The sequence below is a fragment of the Dermacentor variabilis genome, chromosome 1 (assembly GCF_050947875.1).
Source record: "Dermacentor variabilis isolate Ectoservices chromosome 1, ASM5094787v1, whole genome shotgun sequence".
NCBI lineage: Eukaryota > Metazoa > Arthropoda > Arachnida > Ixodida > Ixodidae > Dermacentor > Dermacentor variabilis.
This window is the reverse complement of record NC_134568.1, coordinates 133,510,514-133,528,815: the sequence shown is the minus strand read 5'-3', so window position 1 is coordinate 133,528,815 and position 18,302 is coordinate 133,510,514. Positions and strand designations below refer to the sequence as shown.

Here is an 18,302-nt window from a genome sequence, read left to right as displayed (position 1 = left end):
TTCGAAGTTAATCAACAAGCGTAAGACAGCTGACATAAGGAAGTATAATATGGATAGAATTTAACAGGCTCTCAGGAACAGAGGAAGCCTAAAAGCAGCGAAGAAGAAACTAGGAATTGGCAAGAATCAGATGTATGCGTAAAGAGACAAAGCCGGCAATATCATTAGTAATATGGATGAGATAGTTCAAGTGGCTGAGGAGTTCTATAGAGATCTATACAGTACCAGTGGCACCCACGACGATAATGAAAGAGAGAAAACTCTAGAGGAATTCGAAATCCCACAGGTAACCCCGGAAGAAGTAAAGAAAGCCTTGGGAGCTATGCGAAGGGGGAAGGCAGCGGGGGAGGATCAGGTAACAGCAGATTTGTTGAAGGATGGTGGGCAGATTGTTCTAGAGAAACTGGCCACCCTGTATACGCAATGCCTCATGACTTCGAGCGTACCGGAATCTTGGAAAAACGCTAACATAATCCTAATCCATAAGAAAGGGGACGCCAAAGACTTGAAAAATTATAGACCGATCAGCTTACTGCTCGTTGCCTACAAAGTATTTACTAAGGCAATTGCAAATAGAATCAGGAGCACCTTGGATTTCCGTTGCGATTCGCTGATGATATTGCCTTGCTTAGTAACTCAGGCGACCAACTGCAATGCATGCTCACTGACCTGGAGAGGCAACGCCGAGGGGTGGGTCTAAAAATTAATCTGCAGAAAACTAAAGTAATGTTTAACAGTCTCAGAAGAGAACGGCAGTTTACGATAGGTAGAGAGGCACTGGAAGTGGTAAGGGAATACATCTACTTAGGACAGGTAGTGACTGCGGATCTGGATCATGAGACTGAAATAATCAGAAGAATGAGAATGGGCTGGGGTGCGTTTGGCAAGCATTCTCAGATCATGAACAGCAGATTGCTATTATCCCTCAAGAGAAAGGTTTATAACAGCTGTGTCTTACCAGTACTCACGTACGGGACAGAAACCTGGAGGCTTACGAAAAGGGTTCTATTTAAATTCAGGACGACGCAACGAGCTATGGAAAGAAGAATGATAGGTGTAACGTTAAGGGATAAGAAAAGGGCAGATTGGGTGAGGGAACAAACGCGAGTTAATGATATCTTAGTTGAAATCAAGAAAATGAAATGGGCGTGGGCAGGACACGTAATGAGGAGGGAAGATAACCGATGGTCATTAAGAGTTACCGAATGGATTCGAAGGGAAGGGAAGCGTAGCAAAATATTATGGGGTTTTACGTGCCAAAACCACTTTCTGATTATGAGGCACGCCGTAGTGGAGGACTCCGGAAATTTTGACCACCTGGGGTTCTTTAACGTGCACCTAAATATAAGTACACGGATGTTTTCGCCCCCATCGAAATGCGGCCGCCGTGGCCGGGATTCGATCCTGCGACCTCGTGCTCAGCAGCCTAACACCATAGCCACTGAGCAACCACGGCGGGTGAAGCGTAGCAGAGGGCGGCAGAAAGTTAGGTGGGCGGATGAGTTAAAGAAGTTTGCAGGGACAACATGGCCACAATTAGTACATGACCGGGGTAGTTGGAGAAGTATGGGAGAGGCCTTTGCCCTGCAGTGGGCGTAACCAGGCTGATGATTATGATGATGATGATGAAAGTTACTCACTTTTTATTCTTTCACTAAGGGGATAACTTCCTGTTGAATTTACCACGTCATTAGTCGTCTCTTCATTGAAGATCATAATTCCCGATTTCTCTGTGCTAAACATAAGGCCTAGATTTGAAGCTCCGTTCTGACTTATATTTGCAACTCTCTGTAAATCCCTTGCATCGTCTGCTAGTAGCGCTATGTCATCCGGATACATAAGACAAGGGACCCTCTGTTGCACCCTTTGCCCATTGCCCACCGCTGTGAGATAAATCAGAAGTTGATTCGCTGTTTTCCAGTCGTCTTTCTATGCCCTTAACACAAAGCGTTAACAACAGCGGAGATAGAAAGGAACCTTGCTTCAATCATCGGTGAATTTCCAGAACTTTATTACATTACCGACCTTCCCATGCGATTTATACTCGGTTGTCTATACATCTCCCTAAGTAGCTTCAAGAAATAGTCTTCTATACCCCCATGCTTGAAAATATCACGTAGAAATTCCGAGTCTATGTTGTCGTAAGCTCCCGTAATATCTATAAATGCTATCCATAAAGTTGATTCTGAGCTACTGAAAACTTTATGCACTGATTCAGTACAAAGATACCATCCTCTAAGCGTCTGCCTGGCCTGAAGCAATTCTGTAGTTACACAATTCTCTAAGCGTCTGCCTGGCCTGAAGCAATTCCGTAGTTACCCAATTTATGACTGTTCTCCACCGACTTCAACAACATTAATTTTATTGTTCGCATTGCCAATCTGTATATCACCAACGTTATTGTAACTGGTCTGTACGAGCTCGCCATATCCTTATCACTTTACTTTTATAAATAAGGTTCATTCTGCTCTCACTTTCGCGACGGCACTAGTCAGCTGGGCATTGCTGCGTTGCATAGCCCGAAACGTTGGTGTCTATAGCGGGCGTATAGCGTTTTGGAGCAGTCGCACTTTCTGTCACTCATGCATTGTGCCATGGTGCGCCTATGTGTTTCGAGGCCTTCCACGGTGTTACGCACCTGTAGAGACAACAGGCAAGTGGCTGCGTGCAGGCAGTTTAGGTGAACTCCGTCGGCCACCTTCTGGGCAATGTCCTGGATGTGACCCGAACAGAGCGCCTCATAGCGTGCCATCTGTCGCATCGTGCCGTTGGCCACATCAGTCGGAGCGTCAATCATCCACGAGGGTTCCTCTCCGTCCGCATGGAACCAGACGACAATGAGGCCGCACGATTCTCGACAAGTCCATGCTTTCACCGACACGAATGACGGCGCTGAAACAAGCGAGTAAGTCATGAGTATGATCGACCGCTCTTCAGTCGAAGAAAGTGAGCGACCTATCGGCTTTCTTTCTAAACCGCTTTCACGGATGCTTCGTTACTACTGATCCAACCCAATTGCACGCACGCGATATGGCGGTGTTCTTAAGCAGCATTTTGAAACCTCGGCTTGTATAATGCCACAATTCACCTCGCTCGAGGAATTCGCCCATCGCTAACGGCCTGCGCACTCTGGTGATAATGTAGGCGGAGCGCCACTCAGACGATTGGCGAAACGTGAAAAGGAAAGGAACTGGAATAGAATCGTTACATCATTCTGGACCTGCATGTATTCTGCGGCTATCACTCTGAAAACTTTAGCTCCTACATGAATGCACCTATACGTGGTCCCTATGCTTATATGGCAAAACTTTTAAAGATAGCAATGTATGACGTTTTCTTCAGCCGTGCTTCACATGAATAAGTCACGCAACTCTAATTTCCGAAGGTTTATACAGCATGAAGTTAAAGAAACAGTGATATTGTTTATAAGTAAGGGCTCCAGATCTCACTTTTCCTGGCATACGGTACATATGCGCATGCTCCGTTGTTTCCTCGGAACCTCCACCCATGGAACGGGCACTCGATGCAATCCCCTACCACGCGCCCCAATACCCCCAGGTGGGCGCCCAGGTGCGGGCAGTAAGCGTCCAGAACGTGCGCAACGCCGTCCGCGGTGCGGAACGCCACCAGCTCCTGGCCTGCGAATAAAAAAAAAGGAGCTCGAGCAGAATAGCTACCTGTGGTACAGAAATAATTGCAGAAGAATTGCCTGTGGAACAAGGTATGTTTATAGGTATGCCTAGGCAGAACATTTATTTGCATCCGTCCAGATTTTTGTGCACGCCATCTAGCCACCGTACAAGGCCGCTTTGCTATAATATTCTATACGCATGTTATGAAGCAAATATATTTGAGTGCTTCTGAATTCGACAAAGGGGTGAACACTGCAGAAATCAAAATGTCAATTTGCATGCGCCATGCTACCTTTCCAGCGGTATTCACATCATCCCGTTTGAGCACCGTTCTCCTCTCTCGTTTGCCATGAACTTCGTAATCGTAGTGGGAAATTACGCAGCAGGTAATGACCACTTGACAGATGATAGTAGAAAAGCATTCGCCAAACAGCATTAGTCGAACGCACAAATAATGCTTGCTACCGCCTCCAGCTCTTCCCATCGTTCGCATTACCGCTGCTTTGTCCTGCGGTGCCCGCGCACTCCTTTAAAACGAGGCTTTCTTTGGCTATCGTCCTGGGTTTGCCATCATTGCTGGCTCGTTCACTCCACATCTCCTCGGATATAAAGTAGCGAACAAAAAAATGATATTTTGCATTTGGATACTGTGTGCTTACTGTTAAAGGGACTGGGAACCAATTTTTATAGTGCCCGTGTTTCTTTGTTTTTTATTGCAACAGGAAGCTTACTGGCCACAGTGTCCAATCCTACAGCCTAACGTAGGAAAACGCCGTGCAAAATTTTTTATCAGATTTTTCCGATCTGCCTAGAGGGTGTAGTCGTGATGCACAAACATGCCAGAAACAGTGACAGGTGAGCTACATAACGATTATACGCCGCCATTGGCGGGAAGCAGACAAGTGCGGCTCTAACTGTAAGAAAGTAATGTTACAGTGAAGCTCTCTATGGCTAGGACCCCAGGATTTCTTCGTGGCGTAGCGTCGAGAGAAAAACTATCATCATCTATGGCTCATCCCCCAAATGCAATGGCTCAGATCCCCGTAAGGCAGAGGATACAAGCACTCAGCAAAGCGAAGTGAACAGTGCATACATTCTTCGTAATCACGCACGCAACATACAGAACAGCATATATTTCAATAAAGAACAAGCTCCAAAACAAGCATCCTAACTACATAATTGATAATACGGTGCTCCTGCGCCTACATGGAATACGAAGCACTTAGCGCTCTCCGCATACGTTTGCCCTTAAAGATTACTGTTGCGCAAGCTGCCACGGCGACGGCAACTTGACTGCAGCACACGAAGCAAGGAGTGACGTAACGACACTTTCTTACGTAAAAGAAGAACCGGCCTAGCAACTGATTTGTGTTCTAACAGTGCTATGGGAGGGCCACGTATGGTGAGGACTCCTGGACAGCAGCGCGCATACGAGGCGCGGCCGAATTTCTCTTCTCCCTGGTCCACTCTTTGTAGGTGCAAGAAGTCGCGGCGCATGCCAAGTCGCAGGCCATCAAAATGTCTTACTCTAATAATTAGATAAAGTACATCCCAATGCCCCAACCCGAATAGTTTCAATCTATATCGCAATGGGTACGATAGTTTTAGTTGTGGTTTACAGCTTCGCTGTAACCATCTTCGCAACGTGCATTGGTGGCCATTTTTTTTTGCTTATGAAGTCGATGTTCCTGCCTTTCATGCTTTGTGAAGCATGAAACTCTCTCACTGAAACACGCATGAAACACTCTCACATTTACAATAAGAGGTGGTGTCCGAATATACGCCTCAGCGACGGCTCCCTCCAACTAACAGAAACCGATACCGAAGGCCATGCTTTTGCTCGCTGCATGCACCAGGCTTTCTTTAGCCAAGCCAAGCTAAGCGGTAGGATATGACAGTAGTGCTATAATTGCAGTGCTGGCACCTACTCACGTCACTACTCGTCCAATGCATTTTCTATCTCAAAGAGACCACAGAACAAGGGGTACTAACTCGCAAACTAGGGCGCGCACAACAACCCTCACGTGCACCGCGGTGCATTGTACAGCTGTGTCAGCTCTGACTCCACTCGTTGGTACCAAAGCAGCGTTGCTCGCTAGCGTTAACTTTCTTTTACTTCGAAATACGTGTAGAATGAAGCGCAAACGCTTAATAATATCCGAAGTGCAATCTTAAGCAAAAAGTATGCTGTACTTTATAACAGCGGACTTATATATATACTCATATACTACATCCTAAGCACCAAGATTTCACCACCAGGAAATTATACGTAATTCCTACATAGCGCACAACGCGCTGGATTCTTATCACTATGAATCATGGTCATTTCATTTCCATCAACACACTTCGGATGCTCCTTCTATCCATCTGTCATAGTAAGGTTTCATGAGCACAAAATGTACGTGCTATGTCAGTTTGCATTGTCTTGAACACTCCAGTCTGGCAGGCTTCTTTTCATAAATAAGGTCACTATGTCGGCGAACTACTTCATAGGGCTCCAAATATCGGCAAAGAAGTTTTTCGAACAGCCCACGACGCCGTGCACGAGGTGCAAATCCCCACTTTCTCATCCGGCACATGCTTCGTTTCACGATGTCTCCAGTTGTAATGTCTTGCGTTGATCCGTTGTTAATGACGTAGTTGGTATCTAGACAACTGGCGGGCTTCCTCGGCTCTTCGAAAGAATTCGTCTAAATCTGGAGTGTAATCACCTTCATCTATCGGCAGCATAGCATCCAATGTTGCAGTAACTGCACGGCCGTATAAAAGCTGGAATTGTGTGGCTCTAGTCTCTTGTACGCCCGTATTATAGGCAAAGGTGACGTAGGATAAAATTCCATCCCGCATCTTATGTTCAACATCGATATACATAGAGAGCGTGTCAGCGAAAGTTCGATTCAGGCGCTCACTTCGGCTATTGCTTTGCAAATGTCAGGTGGTAGTTTTCCTATGGTGCGTATTAGTCAGCCGCAGGATGCATTGTTCCGCTGTGATGGCTCTTCCGCGATCAGTAAAGACGACGGTTGGAACGCCATGCAAGAGAAGTATGTTGTTTCCGAAAAACTTGGCAAATTCAGCCACCATCCCTCGGTGCAGGGAAAAAATTGTTGTGGGATTTTCCGTGCCAAAGATACGTTCTGATTATGAGGCACGCCGTAGTGGGAGACTCCGAAAATTTGAACCACCTGGGGTTCTTTAACGTGTACCTCAATCTAAGTAGACTGCTGTTTTCGAATTTCGCGCCCATCGAAATGTCGCTGCCTTGGCCGGAATTCGATCCCGCGACCTCGTGCTTAGCAGCCCAACACCATGCATAGCCACTAAGCAACCACGGTGGGTTCGGTGCAGGGAGCCGGTTTCAGCGTATCTGGCTAAGTTTATCTGTAACAATCATGATACACTTTTTCCCAAGTGAAGAGATGTAGGGAAACTTTCTTGGCACACCAAGAAAGTCGATTCCAACTTGTTGAAATGTTTCTTTCGGCTGATCTACATGTTGTTGAAGGCCTGCCGGTTTCACAGACGGCGATTTCGCTTTCGACATTCGCGCAAGACTTAAGATAATGCTTCACTGAAGCCAACCATTTGGGCCAATAATAATTCAAAGTAATCCTGGCGAATGCTCGACTCACGCTCAAATTTCCAGATGTGGGTGCATCGTGACTTTCTTGGGAAATTTCTTGCCGCATATATAGTTGTAGGCACTACAAACAAAACCTTTTCGCTTTTTGGCTGAAGTTCCTCTTGTATAGGACCTTCCCTCCGAGGCAGAACGATGACAGGCCTCTGGAGAAAATTTGGGGTACTTGGATGTGGAATCCTTCAAATCGTTTAATGAGTGGTAGTAATTGTTCGTCAGCGCGTCGACTTTTCGCGATTTGTGTCGTTTCGACAATGCCTAAGAACGGAAAGTCATTTCCTTGTGATAGTGCTGCGTCTACAGGTGCGCGTAACAAGCTGTCGCCATCGGTGTGGTTTCCTCCAAATCTGTATACCACCGTGATGTCATAATCTTGCACTCGGAGGCTCCATCTCGCTATTCATCCAAATGGATCCTCGAGGTTCACCAGCCAGCAAATTGAATGGTGATCACTGACTGCTTTGAATGGTTTGCCGTGTAGGTATGTACGAAATTTACTTATGGGCCAGAAAGTTAGGCATTCTTTTTCTGTTGTTGGATAGTTGGTCTCTGATATCGATAAGGTCTGGCTACCGTAGGCTATAACCTATTCGCTATTTTGCCACTGGACAAGGATGGCACCGAGGACGACATTACTGGCGTCCGTGTGCATTTCCGCGTCAATTCTCTCGTCAGAATGAGCAAAGATTTGAGGCGCTTGCAGGCGTTTTCTTAACTCAATAAAGGCGCTCTGTTCCTCACTTTCCCACACGAAGGATATGTCTTTGTTTTAAGTTTTCTTAGACGTGCCGCTATTTTTGAAAAAAAAATTTTGACGAATCACCTATAGTAAGCGCATAGACCCAAAAAAGCGTCGTTCTTACTTTTTGTCTTTGGCCACTAAGAACCTTGAGACGGCCGCTATCTTTTCGGGATACGGTCGAACAGCTTGAGCGCTGATGACCTGTCCAAAGGATGGAAGTTCTTCAAAGCCGGATTGGCACTTTTCCGGCTTGATTGTTACGTTCGCCGAACGGATTGCCTCTAACACAACTCCAGTCGCTCCATGTGCTGCTCGAATATTGCGGAAAAGATGACCACTAGGCATACTAAGCGAGGCTGACATTTCCAGCTGGAAAGTCAGCCTCAGTATCCATCATGAGCTGCAACGTTGCCGGCGCAGAAGAGAGACCAAGTGGGGAAGTCCTTGAATTCAGAGTCCATCTGGGATGACAAGTGCAGTCTTCTCGCGGTCTCGATCATCCACTTCAATTTGCCGATATCCGCCTTTCAGGCATATGGAGGAGGAAGATTTTGCACATCGTAGCCGACCTAAAGCCTAGCCCTGCTTAAGGAGACGCGTGGGCTTGGCGAACAGTAACGGATAGGGTATGGCGACCGTGGTTAGTGATGACGAGGTGAGCTGAAACTCTGACGCCTACATAAGTATTATTCGATATCGGATGGTTTTTCGCCCTTCTGGGGGCATAATGACTACATGGAAAATCCCCTAAGACAAGCTTGATGGCATGGGCGAAACAAGTGCAGGTGACCAGCCTCCCCACAGTGAAGACACAGAGACCTACGGTCGGCGTCACGCCACACGTCCCTTTTTCTGGGTGCGCGGTATGATTTCGATCACCACACGAGCGATCTGCGTGGTACTTCATTGAATGCAGGCTACGTGACAATATATTGTCGGCTCACATGTATCTCTAAAGCACACCGGCGTGTTGATGGAATGATGAATTATATTGTCACGGTGCACCGAATGGGAGATGCGAGGTCACGTATTACAAAAACAGCCTGATTAGAATATCAAGCATAGAGCCGTCTTTTTCGTCTTTGGACCTTCCACAGTATACAAGACGGAGTTAGGTAAAACTCCCCGTCTTCGCCTTTGTCGATTGCATAGAGCGAATATGGCAATATTTAATGGATTCTTTCATTTACATTATTTTCCTTGATAAAGTCATTGCCCCTTCTTGGCCAATCCTCCAGAATTACGTATCTAACACATGAAAACAAGAGGTACAGATTTTTTAAATGTTGCTAGACAAGCATAGTACTTTTCCGCACATTCAGCTGTCATCACCATTCTTCCCTCGAGAAGCATCATACATCGTGATAGTCCTCGTGGCATCGTTCTGCAGACGTCTCACACAGTGCGTCCGACTCATTGGAAGTTTGCATTTCGAGTAGCATGTGAACGATGTAGTGCATAAACATAAAAATTGTATGATAAGAAAGTTGTGACCTTTGTGGTGAGTAAACAAAAACAGTGCATAACATTAAACGTTGCGTGGGATGAAAGTAAATAAAATTGTACGCAACACCGTTAGTTGTAAAACATCCAATTAACAGCTTTAGAAAAGCTTCGCTTCACTTAGATTGCAACTTCTGCACTAGGTCTGCGTATTTATCTCTCCTCAGCTCATTGCGCAAACCTTTTAAATTATGGGGTTTTACATGCCAAAACCACTTTCTGATTATGAGGCACGTCGTAGTGGAAGACCTCGGAAATTTCAACCACCTGGGGATCTTTAACGTGCAACTAAATCTTAGTACGCGGGTGTTTTCGCATTTCGCCCCCATCGAAATGCGGCCGCCATGGCCGGGATTCGATCCCGGGACCTCGTGCTCAGCATGCCAACATCACATTGCGCAAACCTGACACATGAGGCAATTCACATTTCGCCGTGTATTGATAGCAGTCATTAGCCATGCTTACATGGATGCAACAGTGGCGCATAGCATCGCATCGTATTTCTAGCACATCGCATCCAAGCAAAATGCGGTAATGCGCCGGGGAGGCGAATCGCATTGATATACTTCGATATGGTAGATCGAGTCTGGGTAAGTCAACTCACACGGTTCTGGCGTATCGCATTGAGGGAAAGGGCACACATTGATACAACGGGCAGCGTGTGCTCTCCTCCGCATTCACCGCCGAAACGCCCTATAGCGGACAGTTTCAGGCTTGTTTCAAACGAAAGGGGATGCTTTACATGTAAAGGCTGTCGCATAGCAATATTTCTAAAGTCCGTCACGAGAACCATTTCACACGGAATGCACAGCAATCTCGACGTGCCCCAGAGAGCTCTCATAAGCATGGCACGCTTATTTACACGTGAAATACTGCCAATTCCACGACTGACGCGACCAAACAATCAACGCCACAGGCTATAACAACCGTGATTCCCTCATTAAATCTGTTCAGGACGCTTACACTTACCAAATGCATGCAGCGGCATTACGTCGTTGACACCAAGCTCCGACGACTCTAGCACCGGAATCCAACCATTTGGGAAAACTGGCGGCAGATGTTCGCTATCGGCAATGTGATTGCGCCTCCAATGTTTACTGCGTCTCTGGAATTACGAGTTTATACTAATTGTTAGCTTATGTTTAACACTTACATGCAGATATAGTGGGCTGGCGGAGGTACCGACATACGGCAGATTATACTTAGCAATGCGCAACATTTCACCAGAACCACAGTAATGTTCAGCGAAAATGACAGTTAGATCGCAAAGCAATCTGCCGGCCACGAAAGAAAACGTTGGTGTAATTTGTATAACATTCTCGGTTTATCCCACATGTAAATGTGAAGTTCACACTCGTAGCGCAGCAATAAACGCATAGTCTGCAGAAAAAACAACTATCAGCAGTTTCGACCAATGATCGAATCAGTGACAACGATAGCTTGCGCAACCCTGGAGAGGTGCCATAGCGAATCTTCCAATCTATATTCCTTGGTTTCGCTTTTCACTTGAAGAGTGTTTAGAATAGCCGACTCGTGAAGGGTCTATTTGTACTGAGCAAGAGAACTGAGTGCACAGTGGTTTGTTGTACTGCCGCCCCCCCCCCGCCCCTTTATTCTTTGAATAGCAAAATCCCTATCTACTTGGCCCTTCTGTACCCTTCCCCCTCCCTTCCAGAGTAGCACATACGGGCCGGTAAAGATCTCTGCTTTTGAATGAAGAGCTCTCTCTATCTCTTTCTCAAGCAACTAAGTTTGCTCTCACCAGAGGAGCAGTGCGACCGGAGGCACGTAGCAAAATGGATAGCAGCCTCTGATTGGGTGAAGATGGTCGTGACGTCTACACTGGTGTATCCAAAATCTGCATGCTCCTGATTAGAACGCAATGCGGTGCCGTGCGCAAGCCAGTACTAGTATGGTACTAGAGAGCATATACAGTAACTCTAGCCACACCGAGGCATACTATTGGTTCACGTCTGGCAGCACCACCGTTAGGTCAAGAACGCCCACTTTCTGGTGAAATAAATATTTTGTCTGTGCAAATTACATAATTTCAAGACACTCAAGTATGAATTTTACAACTCTGTAACTCATCATTAAAATACGGCGTTATAACTCTGTAAACCGCACCCAGAGTAGACAAAATTGATGATTGCAGACCACGCAGATATATACGAATAAGTTGTGAGCTGAAGTTTTGGAAAACTGTCGTGAATATCGGAGCAATGTTACGTAGGGGGTCAATTATTATATCAAATGTGTACGCTCCAAATGCTCCAACAGATGCAGTTCACATAAATGCAATGTCCGTGTTTGGTGCAGTGGTACGTTTTTGTCAATGCCTCCTTTACTAGATGCCCGCCGCGTTGCTCGCTTTCCCATTGTGGCGGCGGTTCCCTTAGTTGAAATTAGTTCAGCATAAATTCCGTGAGGCGACGCTCGTTACCTTTTCAACTTCCGGCGGATGTGGCAGCGGCGGCTGAATGCATCCGCCGGCGCGTTATATGGTTATATGCACGGGCTTCTGTTAGCAAGCGTTATCGCGGGCCTCCGAGACTGTGACAGATGCCATGTTAATCTCAGAGGCCGCAGCACGTGATTGCAAGTTGCAGGCGTTCGCCATGAGAGGCGCTCGTTGCCTTTTCGCGGAGGAGAGAAAAGGGAGAGGGCCCGGATCCGAGCTACCCAAGGAGGATATATAAAATTTCCTCCTGGGAGCTACCGGACAACGCGGCAGGCATCTAGTAAAGGAGGCATTGTTTTTGTAAACTTCATATCACAATTTCTTTTTGTTTAACAACTATCGAGAATTCCTGTGAAATATTCCAAGCCATGAATCAAAATTCTGCTTCTGATTCAAAATTCTCATTCCCTCGAATTTGACTTTTTCTCTCAAATTACAACAAATATAATTCGAATCAGTCCAGGGGTCGCTTCATCAAATCATTCCTGCGTTTCACGTGTATTTGAATTAATTAAATTATGGGCTTTTGCGGGCCAAAACCGCGGTCTGATTGTGAGGCACGTCGTAGTGGGGAACTCCGGAAATTTGGATTACCTGGGGTTGTTTAACGTGCACCTAAATCTAAGCACACGGGTTTTTTCGCATTTCGCGCCCATCGAGATGCGGCTGCCGTGGCTGGGATTCAATCCCGCGTCCTCGTGCTTAGCAGCCCAACCTTATAGCCACTAAGCAACCACCGTGGGTACATGTATTTGAGTAGGCAAAGTGGAGTTAAGGATAGTAATCGGAGCCAAACAAAAATTTCATACAAGGAATAACCCATTCTTATGGAGCTCATTTTCTTTAATGCAATACAAAGCTGCAATGGTGCAATGGTAAGAATGTCGAACCATGATGCGGCACCACAGAAAACGCGGTAGGACATTTTATATCAGAATTTTCTATATGCATTGAGGATGTAGTCGTTCACTGGAAGCATGCTAGAAACAGTGATAGATGAGCGCGATAGCAATTATACGCCGGCATTGGTCGAAGGCATACAACAAGCGTGGTCGGAGCTGTGAGAAAGTGTTATTTTGTTCATCAAGCCCACGTTCCTGCGATTCATGTTTCCCTAAGTGTTAAATTTTAACGCGATAGCGTTGAAGGCCCCGTGTCGCAGAAAACCCGGCGTCCAGCTTCGGATGTCGTTGCAGCTAAAGGAATTTCTAACCATGCGGACCCAGGCCCTCCATGTGGCGCAGGGAAGTTGTCGAACTAATTGAACTTCTTAAGCTAAAATACGTAGAAAAATCGTAAAGTATGATTTACACACATCCTACAGAGATGTTATGGTCGGATTGTCATTTGAATATACGACAAAACTTAATTGTGTTACGCGAAAACTAAGAACATACACAAACCACTTTTTCAGCGCCTTTACCCTCTATAGCGGCCATGGCCTTCCCGATTTGCTCGCGAAGTCTCAAAGGCCATAAAGCGGCGCCCTTGTTCCTTGCAACACTTCCAGATGGCGCTCGCCTCCGCTGCATCGCGGCCCACGCAAGAGGCAGCGTTTCTACCAGAAGGCTCGCCTTCGTGCCTAGCGTTCGCCGCCAGCGCTTCCCGGTAAACATCACGGTTACATAAGCTGTAGTTGCCAAATGGCATGAGAAACAGTCAGGGATCTTTTAATGCTATCGCGTTCCACTCTTAAAGGTGAAGCTAGGCCAAGCTAATGCGTCCTCCAAATTTTTCTTTAGTAATAGGTACGTGTTTCATGGTTTCCTGTTGAACAACTTTGGTCATTAATAAGTCAAGGACGTTTTTAGCCAAGCCAAGTTCTCTAAAGTGAAACGACGCTTTTACACGTAATACGCAGTTAAGCGAGCTGTCGTAGCCGCGCATGCGCTTTTGATTTCCAAAGCACGTCGTCTCTCGAAAATATAAGTGAGCTGGAGCAAAGGATTCTATTAGTTCGCATGCATGCTCAGACTTTCGCGCTTACAACAGCAATCATGTGCGCCACCAAGTGTTGAGTGACGCGAGCGCCGCTCCTTAGCATGTACATGTTTTTTTTTCGTGATACGTATGGAATAATGCACAAAGGCATAATAATATACGAACTGCAATTGTAAGCAACAAGTACGTGGTGCAAAATAACAGTCGACGTATGTACTCTAGTAATCTCATATACTACATCCGAAGTACCAAGAGTTCACCGCCAGTTCGCGCCACTTAATGGCTTTCAAGACTTTCTTTGGCAATTTAAAATGTAATTCCAATTAAATCGCCAAAAGCACGATTGATTCTATCAATATAAATCAAGGTCCCTTCATTTGCATGAACGTTTCACAACATATTCTTTCCAGTTGTCAGTTCCTTTAAAGCACATATTTTTTTTATTATCATCGACGATTTCCAAATTTTCTCAGCTCTGGTGAGTAGAGCACATGTAGAAACGAGGATATAAACCTAGGACGCGCATGCATGAAAAGACGCTTACAAGATGTAGAGAAATAGACCGGCAGCTCATCCTGTTTTGTACCTCTTTCGGTGCGCGTACCCGGTTAGCAATGGTGCATGTGTTAGCCATCCATGAACCACCAATGATGCCATGAAGAAGTCTGGTAAGCTTACCTTGCTAAATTTTTTGGAAGCATGACGTGGCAATATAATCCACCATGCACCGCACATCAACGCAACCACGGATACCGCAACTCCGATCTTCCATGTTTGCGGCCACAGCCAGACCACAACTCCGTTTCTGTTCATATCGTAGCGTCTTCAAGCGCGCTGTCGAGCAGAAGGTGACCTGCAGATCATACACCACTGCAGACATAAGTATAATAGCAAGCAACTAAATACACTCTCAAATGAGATTATGGCCTTTGGAGCCGAGTTATCGGCTCCGAGATCAAGCGGTGCGGGGGCGCGCCATCCTGTCTCTGAGGCTGTGGCTGCGTTTTTTGTTGGTCTTAGAGTCATGGTTCACAACAGCGGCACTGTAAGACACAAAGAATGTGCTACTGGTACTACTGAGCTCAAGCGGAGAAACCGCTGATTTCATGCACAAAATCTCACAGCTAACTAATTAATAGGGAAAAATGCAGCTTACGGAGTTGGTATTGAGAGATACCCGTGCTTGTAGAAACGTGAGCTAGCGGGGTTAACATGGAAAGCCACCTAGCCACGGCCCTTGGGCTCACCATACTAGATGAAGCGGGCCAATCCCAACAAAAAGACCACTCCACCAACGGCTTCATTTCTATAGTTAAATACTTCTCAAAGCAACGTTTCATGTCAGCTAGACTATAATGGCTACGAGTCAACAGCCTCTTTGAGCGACTGTATAGTTCCGTTGTGCACCTCAGGACGAAGCGACACCACCAGTGTTTTTATTTCTCCTTTCATTCTTTCTTCTCCTAAGTCCCGTTATCTTGCGTAGAGTAGGAAACTGGAGGTGCGTTTTGTTTTCCTCCCTGCTTCCCTTCACTAATCTTTTTCTCTAGGTGAAAGGGAATATAGCTAACGCCACCTTGCTAGGATCCAGTTTACCTAGTTTCACGCGGAGGTGTTCCAGAATGTACTTAGAATTGCACGATTTGAATTATTCTGGCCATCGCTGAGCGGAAACCACAGTGGAGAAAAAGAAACATCATCATAATCAGCTTATTTTATATCCACTGCAGGACGAAGGCCTCTCCCTGCGATCTCCAATTACTCTTGTTCTGCGCCGGCTGATTCCAACAGGCAACTGCGAATTACCTCATTTCATCGCTCCACCTAGTCTTCTGCCGTTCTTCTCTTCTCTTTCTCTTGGGACCCATTCTGTAACCATAATGGTCCACCGTTATCTAACCTACACATTACATGACCTGCCCAGCTCCATTTTTTTTTTCTCTTAATGTCAATTGTAATATCGGCTATCCCCGTTTGCTTTCTCACCCACACCGCCCTCTTTCTGTCTCTTAACGTTACGCTTAATATTGTTCGTTCCCTCGCTCTTTGCACGATCCTGAACTTGTTCTCAAGCTTCTTTGTCCGTCTCCAAGTTTCTTGCCAACATGTTATCTTTGGTAAATTGATTGTACGCCTTTATTTTCAATGGTAACGGTAACCTTCCAGTCAGGATCTGACAATGTCTGCCTTTTGCGCTCCAACCCATTTTTATTCTTCTCTAAATTTCCTGGTCATGATCAGGGTCTCCTGTGAGTAATTGACCTAGGTAAACATATTCCTTCACAGACTCTAGAAGCTCACTGGCGATCCTGAACTCTTGATCCCTTGGCCCGCTATTGATCATTGTCTTTGACTTCTTCATATTAATCTTCAATGCCCCTCTTACACTCTCTTTTAAGATCTTCAATCATTTGTTGTAACTCGTCCCCAGTGTTGCTGAACAAGACAATGTCTTCTGCAAGCGGAAGGTTGCTGAGATATTCGCCGTTGATCCTTACTCCTAAGCCTCCCCAGTTTAATAGCTTGAGTACTTCTTCGAAGCATGCAGTGAATAGCCATGGACAGATTGTGCCTTTTTGTCTGACCCCTTTCTCTATAGGTATCTTTCTACTTTTGTTTTGGAGAATTAGGGTAGCTCTGAAGATATTTTTCAAGATACTTACGTAAGCCTCTAGTGCTCCTTAATTATGTATTGCCTCTAGACTGCTGGTATCTCTACTGAATCAAATGATTTTTCGTAAGCTATGAAAGCCATATAGAGAGGCTGATTGCACTCTGCAAATTTCTCAATTACCTGATTCCCTGATAACCTGATTTATTACCTGGATGTGATACATTGCACAGTGTCCCTTCCTGAAGCCACCATGTTCTCTTGGTTGACTGAAGCCAAGTATTGTCCTTATTCTATTATAAATTATCTTGCTGTATATTGTATACGATACTGGAAGTGAGCTAATAGGCCTAGAATTTTTCAATTGTTTAGCGTCTCCCTTTGTGTGGATTAGTATCATATTGGCATTCTTCCAGTTCTCTGCTACCTTTGAAGTCGATAGGCACTTCGTATAAAGGGCCGCCAGTGTTTCAAGCATTATGTGTCCGTTATCTTTGATTCAAACGACTGTTATTCCATCTTCTCCTGCCACTTTTCCACGTTTCACATCTTGCAAGGCTCATCTAACTACATCGCTGGTTATAGAAGGAGCATCTGTAACCTGTTCGTTACTACCTCGAATGGAGGTATTGTGCCTGCTCTGGGTACTGCACAGGTCAGTATAGAATTCTTCCGCTGCTTTTACTATAACTTCATGATTGCTGATGATATTACCCTGATTAACTTTCAGTGCATACATCTTGGTTTGTCTTATGCCAAATTTCCTTTTCAGTGATTTTATACTGCGTACATTTTTTACTGCTTCCTCAGTCTTTCTCGCGTTATACTCTTGAATATCCCTTATTTTCTCCTTGTTGATCAGTTATGACAGTTCCGCGAATTCTATCCGCTCTCTTGAGTTGGACAGTTTCATTCTTTGTCGTTTCTTTATTAACTAAACATGAGGATATGATTAAAATAAACCATAACGCCTACAAAACAACCAAGCAAGATAGCAGGACTAATTTAAACATTCATGATGCTCTAAATGTTCTCACACAGGTAAGCAAAAAAAATGCACCGACGATTACAATACTCCGTAATACGAAATTTAAGCGCAGTTCTACACATGTTTTCCTTTTGCGATATATTGGCTGGCACATACAATCTGTCTCTTGCAGTACGTTGCAAACGGAGCGAAGTGTGACGCGACTGTCTCGTTAATCGGGAGACCACGACGGGAGCGCACGGGTGACTGTGAATGTGTGCGATTCACAGCTGCAGCCGCAGACTGGCTTCCGCTCATGCAGCGCGTCGTTTCCATATATGGTATCCTGCGACGCGCTCGCCGCATGCCATTGGTGAACAGACGACAGTGCACTCCTCTGGCCCCATCTCGTAGTGGTCGTCGCAAGTGTTGCGCGGAACTATGCTTTTGTTCTCACGCTGCGCACCGTGTTAGAAAATTAAAGTATGGTGTTTTACGAGCCAAAACCACGATATGATTAAGAGGCACGCCGTAATAGGGGACTCCAGAAATTTGGACCACCTAGGGTTCTTTAACGTGCACCCAAGTCGAAGTACAGGGGTGTTTCCGCCCTCATCGAAACCCGGCCGCCATGGCTGGGATTAAATCCAGCGACCTCCTCGTGATTAGCAGCCCAGCACCATAGCCATGGAGCAACCACGGCCGGGTCGCTTCGTGTTCGCTTTCATCTTTCGCTGTGCTACATCGAGGGACAACGCCGATGCTCGCCGAAGGAACGGTCGCCTAAGAGTTGCGCCCTAATGTA

General features: G+C 45.8%; 1 protein-coding gene across 2 annotated transcripts in view; it reads right to left on the bottom strand.

Annotated features, from left to right (window-relative positions):
- Positions 1-18,302, bottom strand: part of LOC142584833 (cholesterol 7-desaturase nvd-like) — a 61,115-nt gene that overhangs the window by 8,474 nt on the left and 34,339 nt on the right. For both annotated transcript variants that reach the window (XM_075695128.1, XM_075695136.1), the window contains exons 2-5: positions 14,598-14,772; positions 10,487-10,622; positions 3,450-3,638; positions 2,639-2,892 (exon numbers count right to left, since the gene is read on the bottom strand). In XM_075695128.1, the coding sequence (XP_075551243.1) occupies positions 2,639-2,892; positions 3,450-3,638; positions 10,487-10,622; positions 14,598-14,732 (714 nt within the window). In that variant the 5' untranslated portion in view covers positions 14,733-14,772. The remainder of the gene's footprint in view (positions 1-2,638; positions 2,893-3,449; positions 3,639-10,486; positions 10,623-14,597; positions 14,773-18,302) is intronic.